The sequence below is a fragment of the Pyrgilauda ruficollis genome, unplaced genomic scaffold, assembly GCF_017590135.1.
Source record: "Pyrgilauda ruficollis isolate IOZ18807 unplaced genomic scaffold, ASM1759013v1 scaffold20, whole genome shotgun sequence".
Classification (NCBI taxonomy): domain Eukaryota; kingdom Metazoa; phylum Chordata; class Aves; order Passeriformes; family Passeridae; genus Pyrgilauda; species Pyrgilauda ruficollis.
Window position 1 is genome coordinate 10,003,902 of NW_024519207.1, and position 9,260 is coordinate 10,013,161.

At 45.8% G+C, this 9,260-nt stretch overlaps 1 protein-coding gene across 1 annotated transcript; it reads right to left on the bottom strand.

Annotated features, from left to right (window-relative positions):
- Nucleotides 1-3,564: 3,564 nt before the first annotated feature.
- PCDH20 (protocadherin 20) lies at nt 3,565-8,210 on the bottom strand. The gene is made up of 2 exons (XM_041467036.1): nt 8,122-8,210; nt 3,565-6,650 (listed from the first exon to the last, which is right to left on the bottom strand). Exons 1-2 carry the CDS (start codon nt 8,170-8,172, stop codon nt 3,954-3,956), a joined length of 2,748 nt encoding a protein of 915 aa, XP_041322970.1. The 5' UTR covers nt 8,173-8,210; the 3' UTR covers nt 3,565-3,953.
- Between the last annotated feature and the right edge of the window lie 1,050 nt (nt 8,211-9,260).

A 9,260-nucleotide genomic window follows, 5' to 3' on the forward strand; every position in this document is an offset into this window, starting at 1 on the left:
AGTAATTGTTTGCATTGTTTTTCTCCCTAAGTTACACGAATGAGAGGAATGTACAAAGAAACTGATGTCTGCAAGAAGATGGTGAGAAGCACCGTACAGGGAAGGTGGCAGTCAGCTTTCAGCATGGCTCTGATAAGGCACATTAATTATGAAATAAACACTCTGCATATTAAGCTGATGATTTCTTTGTGGCAGAGGTGCCTTGTATCTCCACTTATGCCAAACTGCTCCCAGAAAGTTCATTGCTTTGAACCAGGAGGTGAAATAGTCATGGACTAGGCATCAGATTAATGTGTCTGTGTACTTTAATGCAATCTTCCCAAAGCAGCAGTTAGGGCCAGAAAATTTGCAATGAAACCCCAGCCGGTAATCAAAGGTTTGCCACTGCTGTCAGAGAGGCCAAGTTTTGCTAATACTGTACCTCTCCTTGGATGTCCTGCTAAGAGTGGCAGCTTTTTACATTCTTTTCAGTGGGCTCTGGCACAGTTGCATGTTTGAACCCTGATGCTGAAAAATGGAAATAAATGACCATAAGATTAAGTGTTTTGTGAGTTTTCACACAACAAGAAGAAAATAGCTCTAATTCCCTTTCGACACTTTTACATCTCATCCTTTCTTGATATTTAGCCAGGTGTTAGGTTAGTTTTGCATCAAAACAGTAACTTCAAAGAGTTCTTTTAAAAAGAATAAAATGAAGGAGAAAGAGAAGACTGATTTTCTCTGTCCACTGCCACTGGGCTCACTGCCCATTTCTTGTCTTTCTTTTTTTAATTTGTTAATTCTAATGAAAAAGTGTTTGCATAGCAAGTTCAGGAGACTTTGGCAACACAAAACTTAGGACAATCTCATTTTTTATAAAAATGAACAAAGGGCATCCACTCTAAGATTGATCAGTGGATACTGTAAATGAATGAGACATTTATTTTTGTGCCAGCTCAACTACCAGTGTCAACAAGATTTGTATATATTTTGGCAAGTGTACTGCACAAGGTGGTAATAAAATAGGCCTTTTATATCTGAGTCTAATTTACTTCAGTTATACTCATTAAAAATGTGTTTTCATGTGAAAGGAATTTCAGTAAGGGATACTTTGCAAACAGAAACATCACAGAAATATTTGCTATACAGACAGTATCAAGAATTTTACAACTGAGAAAGAACATTTTTTTAGGAAGTAATTCCCAGGTTCTGTGAATGTAAGGCTCCTGTTTTGCTGGTTTTTAATCATTGTTAGGCTCAACATTGCAGGTTTAACTATTATGCTTGGTGTTAACAGCTTATGTTTTTTAAGTAACACAATATATGGAGTAAGAAATCCAGCTCACTGTATATTTTGCCATTTTCAGCGACAATACCCACAGTAAAGCTACCCACAGAAGGCAAAAAATGTGCTCTATGAGGTCTTATTATGTATAAATTCCTTTGGACAAGTAAGTGTTGGTATGGCTGAAGGTGTGATTTTAAACCCATTTTCTTTAAATGTGTAGAAAATCATGAGTGAATGGTTCATGAGCAGTGCTTTGGCTTTAACAGGCTCGTAACATTGCATTTTATTGCACATTAGGAACATGCTTCATCTAAACCAACAAATGAAAAAAAAGGCAACAAGAACAGCATGTTTAGCCAAAGCTTAATCAAACAGGGTCAAGACTATGTCTTTGTCAAACCTGAATAGAAGTATCTGCCCAGTGTTATATCAACACACACTGAAGGATCAGGATTATTTTTTTATTGTATTTCTTAAGTCTTGGGTTTGCTCCTGTTTACACTGTCTTGAGAATATATTGGAGTGCTAGTTGAAATAAGAGAAGAGCAATGAAAAGAATCCTGTCTTTCAGTTACCTTGCCATCTTACTGGAGAGAAAAATGCAGAGGATCCAGATTCATCACCACAGCAATACACAGTATCTGAAATACTGAAGCTGTTTCCAAAGATATAATGCAATTTTTCTTCAGTGATAAGAAACAAAGCCTTTTTGTGCCAAATGCATTTCAGTGATGCATACCATTTTTATATTTTGATAAGACGAAAATAAAAGAAAAGAGGTGATTGACCACAAAGCTCTGACAGGCTGAATTAAATTTTATGAAACACAGCTATCAAATCATGCCCAAACAGAAAATATTCTAATCTGAAAAAAAAAAAAAAATTCCTATAGCTAGGATGGCAAAATTATGGGTATCATGCTAATACTGTTACTTTGACTAAGTACAACCAGTATCTATTAGAAACCCTAACATTTCAGTAGGTTCAAGGTAAAGTAATGTGCCAGTCACAGAGAGAAAAATCAGAAACTGCCTGAAATTGCATTCCCTACTTGCAAAACAGGTACGAGCTGCCTCACCACTTACATTAGCCGACATACAGCTGTCTTTGCTGGTAATTTCAAGAAGCACAGCACAAACTGTCATTAATGATTTTGAAATGTACTAATTTGTGAAAGTATTATGACATGTCACACAAGATAGCCAGCACCTAAGAACTTGTGAAAAATGCATTCTTATAACTGAAATAATATTTAGCTTTATAATCAAAATTCTAGGAGAGAGAGAATAAGTAATTATGAAAATATATAGCTTTAATTTGCAGACATATAAACACTTTTGGTACATTACAGACATGATGCGAGAAATCAAAATAATAATTTTTAAGCATAACACTAATTTATCTTGTTCACACAGAGAAATTTGATGCAATCATCATACAAAAGATAGTTCTCAGCTCTTAAAATGAAGTGAAAGTAATATATCACTGATAAAATTGCTGCTTTGTTGCAGAGGATACAGCAAAGAATAAATTATCAAGAAAATATGCCACCAGTCTTACAAGTTAGATTTCGGATCTAATCCAAAATCAAAGCCAATGAAAAGGAGCCAGGAATGGTCGCCAAAAGTCAGCAACAAGATATTTCACATGAAATACCAATCCAGAAGGAGCAACAGTCAGAATAAAAAAAGTCCTACAATTCCTCAGAATGTGAAGTGATTTTTGTTTTCATCTGGCAGATCAGATTCAGAAGTAACACATAACAAAAATCTACTGCACAACCCAACTGATGGAGTACTATTGACAGATTGCTCAAAGTACAAAAAAATACCACCACTTTTGTGATTTAGCCATTCCCTTGCTTCCTTGCATCTGGCATGTTTATGAGGATGAGGATGGGGCTCTGTCATTATTTGCTTTAGGAAATATTAAATATAATTTTTCCATAAAAATGACCAGCATATTGCTGGAGCAAATGATAATGAGAGTGTAATATGGAGAAAAATGAATGATATGTCACAGCAGTTCAGATTCTCATTACAATATCTTGCATTCTTGCTCAACAGGAATTGCACTTCTTGTTAATGCCTCTTCTACCCTATTGTATAAGCTTTACTTGTGAGGTAATAAACATTCTGGTTTTCATTACTAGTGCATTTTAGCATATTTATTTTTTTTTTATTATACATACATTGGGACAGACATTTCTCTTTTTTTTTTTTTTTTTTTTTTTTAAGTGGTTAAATGTCTGTATGCCAATAGGTATTTTATATTAAAATCAATATATTTAAAATATATTCTGTTTATCTCATGGACAGTACCTTGAACAGTTCCCTGCTCAGCAGCATCTGATGCCCTCTCGTGGTTAAAAAGACTTTTAAAACTTGAGTTTAAAAGAATCATCTTACCTTCACCCTTTTTATGTTCACTGATCTTATTGATTTATGAAAGCTGGAAATGATGCCCATGTTTTTATAGTCAGGGTGCTAGCTGTTAGTTACTAACGTTTCATAAAAAAGCTGTACACTGAAATTGAATTTAAAAAACTGTAAACAGCTATTTACAATTATAATATTAAGTTATAAATTAGCAGTCCTTCATTCAACCTTTGTCAATACAACCTACAGCTAGGTGTTTTAGTGTCCTCCAGGGTTTTTCAAATGTTGGACTTATACACAAAGAAACATCAAATGTTAGAAATCTCCATTGGTTTCTTCTCCAACATGTGCAGGCTAATTCTTCCATTTAATGGGATTTGGACTTCCAAGTTTTCATCTGCTCTGTGATGCTCTTTCCCTTTTCTTAGACAAATGTAAATTCCCATCCCTGTTACTAAAGCAATTGAACCCAAGCTTATTATTGAAAGAGCTACCAAGGTAGGCATGCAGGATGCTGACTCCATTTTTTTATGTGTAGGCTCTATGGATATTTGTGGTTGCTTTTCTTCTACACTGATATCAGGCTCCTTCCTTAACAAACTTTCGATGTAGCTCTCATTGCTGACAGTATCATTGACAAAAAGGTTCACCATGACAGTGGAGTGGAGAGGTTCCGGGTAGCCGTGATCACTAACTTTTACAAGAAGCCGATAGAGGCCATAGTCATTTTGCATCAGTGACTCTTCCAAGGTGATATTACCAGTTTTGGGGTCAATCCTAAATGACTCGGGTCGAGGGCCTCTTCTTCCTATGATACTGTAAGCTATGACTGCATTCATGCCAGTGTCCTTATCGACAGCATAGACCTCGGTGATGGGAGAGCCAGGAAGGGTAGAAGGAAGGACTAACAAGTAAGACATATTAGACTGAGGAAACAGGACCAAAGGAGGGTTGTCATTTATGTCCAGAAGAAGGATAGTTATTTTTGCTGTAGAAGACAGGGCAGGATCACCGCCATCAACTGCTTCAATCCACAGAATGTAGGAGCTTTGCTGCTCCCTGTCCAGGGAGACTTTAGCTCTCAAAACTCCTTTTCCAGTATCTATAACAAAAATATCACTTCCATTCAGAACTGAAAGGGCAACCCATCCATTTTGCCCTGCATCCGCATCTGTGACACTTATAACTCCAATTTCACCAAAACCTGGAAAGTTTTCTGGCACAAAAAAGCTGAAATCCTTATTGATAAATCTTGGACTGTTATCATTTTTATCCAATACAGTGATGGTGACAGTTGCTATTGATTCTCTTGGAGGGAATCCAGAATCTACTGCTTTGACAGTGTATCTGTATTTCTCTTTTTCTTCTCTGTCCAGTTGGGTGGAAACTGTAAGAACTCCTGTGGTTTTATCTAAAGCAAAATAGGAAGGGGCATCAGGACCTAAGAAATAGGACACTTGCCCTCTTTCTCCGCTGTCAGCATCAGTGGCATGCAGTTTGGTCAAAAAAGCATTGGGGACATTGTTCTCCTCAATGGACAATTCTATCAGCTGTTCAGAGAAAACTGGTGAATTGTCGTTGTCATCCAGAACCTGTACTTTGACAACTTTCTTGACATGAAATCCTTTTGAGTTCCAGGCAACTATGGAGATTTCATACAGCTGCTGTGTCTCAAAGTCCAAAGGCTTTGTGGTCTCCAACAGGTATTCATTGTTGTATGGCTTGTACGGTGAAAGTCTGAAAGGCCCATCACCATCCAAATAGCAACTGACTTTGTATTTTTCATCAGGGTCTTTGATGGTAAAAAATGCTATAGGTGTGTTGATAGGCTCAAGTTCCTTTAAGTAGACCACCCCTTCCACTTCATTAGCTATGAAACGAGGAACAACTTCAGGGGGCCTCATCATGACTTTGATGATGGTCACCAGCACTGTAATCACAGCAGGAATACAGCCAGGACCGTTGCCCAGTATGATCAGCCTGTGTAGCCTTGGAGTGTCCCCATCAACTTTAGTGGAGAGTGTGATGGCTCCTGTGCTTTCATTCAGATGGAACAAGTCTCTGGATGGCTGGGGGACCTTCTGGCTGTAGGAGTAGGTGATCTGGGCATTGGTTCCAAGGTCCATGTCCACCGCATGGACAGTAGTCACATGTGTCCCTAGGCTGGAATTCCCATAGAGAGTGACGTTGAGCTGCGAGTCATTGAATTGGGGGCAGTTGTCATTGACGTCACTGATGCCAATAGTGAGAGTGGCACTGCCCACAAGCGGAGGAGTCCCCCCATCCTCAGCGACAATGACTGTCACATACTCGTCCTGTGTCTCCCTGTCCAGTGCCCCCATAACAATCAGGTAGGGAGTCCTCTCTCCATTCTCATTCTCCTCCACATCCAGGGTGAAGACACCATAGTTATCTCGCAGGCGGTAGGTCTGGACACCATTGGTGCCCATGTCAGGGTCAAGGGCGGGGTGCTCGATAGCCAGGCGGGTGTTCACAGGCGCATTCTCAGGCACCGAGAGACGGATGTGGGGCACAGGGAAGCGGGGCGCATTGTCGTTGACATCACGGATAGCGATTTTTACCTTCACCAGGCGAAAGTACTCCTGTGGCAGTACCAGCACATCCAGCAGCAGTAGGCATGACTCTGGTGAGGGGGAGGAAGAGGAGACAGCAGCCAATCCCCCGAAGATGGTGGCCCCACTGCTTTCCACACAGAGAGCTTCCCGGTCTATCTCCACCGCTGAGGTGTGCAGCTCTCCGGAGCGGTTGTCCAGCTGCACATACTGTCCCCCCAAGCCATGGGAGGCCAGGGTGAAGGAGAGTGGGGGCTGCAGAGACGCAGCTTGCTGGCCACCAGCCATTGGGAGCCGCAGGTCACGGGCCAGATTGCCGATGAGCACCCCAGCAGGCATCCCCTCGTTGAGGCTGTAGAAGAGCTCAGTGGCGCGGCTGTAACTGGCAAAGCAGTTGAAAGGCCCAACGAAGAGCAGGAAGAGAAGCAAGTGCTGAGAAGAGAGAAGCACAGGGGTGTAAGGAAGGGCTGGCGCTTCCCCCCGCCCACTGCCTCCCCCACTGCCACTTCGAGCAGCGACTGCTGCATCTGCAACATGAAGCCATCCTCTCTCTCCCCACCATCCTCCCAGTACAGCAGCCACTTCCAGGACATCACCATCTGTACCCTCCAGGCAACACCAGCTGCATCCCCCACAGCAAATACGCAGTGCCAGGATGGCCCGGGGGCACCCTGCCTCCCCCCGCCCCCCAGCAGCACTTGCGCCCCGACGTGCCATTTTCTCTCTTGCCCCCGCCCCAAGCTCGCCCCCGTCTCACCAGCGGCACCTTTCCTCCCAACCACAAGCGCATCCCAAACCGGGGCATCATCCCCTTGCACACCCCCAAACATTTGCTTGCCCCCTTCCCCTTCCACAACAGAAATGTGGAGCGCGTCCCTTGCTGCCCCTACCCACAGCCCCATCCCGAAAGCTGTTTTTCCCGGATGTTCACGGGTCCCGCGGTGCACCGGGGAGGCGGCCCGCTCCGCGGAGCCCACGGAGGTCCCGGCGGAGGTGCCGCGCGCCGGGGGAGTCCCTGCCTCCGCGGCCGCGGAGCCGGCGGCTCCAGCCCCGCAGTGACGGGTCCCCGGCCACCCCCGCGGGGTCCCTCTGTGCCGCGATCTGCGCACAGGAGCCGCGGAGCGGAGGGGCTGCGCGGAGCAAGTTGCTGCGCTGGCGAGCGTGTCGCCCGCTACTCACAGATGGAAAGGAGCTCCCCGAAAGTAACTTCAGGCATCGTCTCGACAGAGGAAATTTTTCCTCCTTCTTCCGCCGCCGCCGCCGCGCTGGGCTGGGCTGGGATGTGCGCGCCGCCCAGGACACTCCCCCTCCGCCGCGGGAAGGGCCGGAGCGGGGGAACAGGCACGGGCTCGGCTGGGAGGGGGGCGGGCGGGCGAGACGCGGGGGCGCGTCCGCGGAGGCTGCGGCAGCGCCGCGGGCAGCGGGCAGGGAGCGCAGCGGGCAGCGGGCTGGGAGGGAAGCGGGCAGCGGGCAGGGAGCGCAGCGGGCAGGGAGCGCAGCGGGCAGGGAGCGCAGCGGGCAGGGAGCGCAGCGGGCAGTTGCTGCGCTGGCGAGCGTGTCGCCCGCTACTCACAGATGGAAAGGAGCTCCCCGAAAGTAACTTCAGGCATCGTCTCGACAGAGGAAATTTTTCCTCCTTCTTTCTAATCACCCATTCGCTTTTCCGCGGCTGTCTGCCACAACCCGCGCCGGCAGCAGCAACAAATATAAACTTTTCCCGGCTGCCCTGATCTTTAGAGAGAAAAAGACCCAACAAACATATGCACGCATACACGGCCTAGTTTGTTTGGTTGGTTTTTAGGTGCTTTTTTGCCAATTTGTTGCCGATTTCGCTGCTGCGTGCGAAGTCGGGCTCGGGTGGCCGGACGCGGCGCGTCCCCTCCTCCCGCCGCCCGGCCCTCACCTGCAGGCTGCCGCGGGCGCTGGAGCTGCCGCGACCGCCCGGGGGCCCCATGCCCGGCCACCGCTGCCGCCGCCGGCTGCGCGGAAGCGGGCAGCGGGCAGGGCGGGCAGCGGGCAGGGAGCGCAGCGGGCAGCGGGCTGGGAGGGAAGCGGGCAGCGGGCAGGGAGCGCAGCGGGCACGGAGGGAAGCGGCCGCTGTGCTGAGCCCAGCGGCGCGGCCACAGCGGAGAGCGGGGATGTTGGGGATGTGTGTGCTCGCCCGGGCAGCGCTGGGAGCAGGGAAAGAAGGTAGACCCGGCTGGAAACTAAGGCGGGAAAAAGATATTAAAAATGAAAATAAAGTCGGCTTGCTCTTCGTCTGTAGAAAGCGGACGGAGAGCGACTTTTTACAAGGGCCGATAGTCATTGGACGAGGGAAACAGTTTTGAACTAAAAGAGGACAGATTTAAATGAGGTGTTAAGGAAAAAATTCTTTATTCCGAGGGTGGAGAGGCACTGGAAATAGTTGCCCAGAGAACCTGCGGATGCCCTATCTCTGGATGTGTTCAAGGCCAGATTGGATGGGGCCCTGAGCAACCTTATCTAGTGGGTGGCATCCCTGCTCTTGACCAGGAGGGGTTGGAACTAAGATCTTTAAGTTTGCTTCCAACCCAAATAATTCTGAGATTCTGTGTTGCTGCGTGAGTGTCAGCAGGCAAATCGGGAATTAACAGCTGCATTGGCATTGCGGAGCCTTGGTGAATGAGCAGCTTGTTCCTGCACCTAATGAAAGTCATGTTTTTGTAGAGATTGTAAGCATTTGATTGGTGGAAATAGTGTCCTGCTGAATTAGAGCAGCAACTACGATTTGCTGCTGGCTAAGAACTCAAAGGTCCTCTGCTGCAGAAAATTATGTGTTTTCATTTTATAGTCTCCAGTCACTAATGGCTAGACTATAAGCCTGCCATAGAACTAGATGTGAAATTATCAGAACTCAGGAAACTTTAGAGAGCACAAGACCAATTACACATTCATTTAACATGTTGGACTATCAAAAGGATTTCTAACCTTCCCAGCATTACTTACACTGTCTGTCTGCAACATCTGAAACAGAATTTTAGATGTCCATCTTTAGCCTGAAAGTGCTCAGTGGTCTGAATC

What these genes read in the sequence shown, in the direction of transcription:
- PCDH20 (XM_041467036.1), bottom strand. Translation starts at nt 8,172, where the DNA reads ATGGGGCCCCCGGGCGGTCGCGGCAGCTCCAGCGCCCGCGGCAGCCTG. An exon ending in GCGCCCGCGGCAGCCTGCAG is followed by an intron (nt 6,651 to 8,121) that starts GTGAGGGCCGGG and finishes CTCTCTTCTCAG; the next exon opens with CACTTGCTTCTCTTCCTGCT.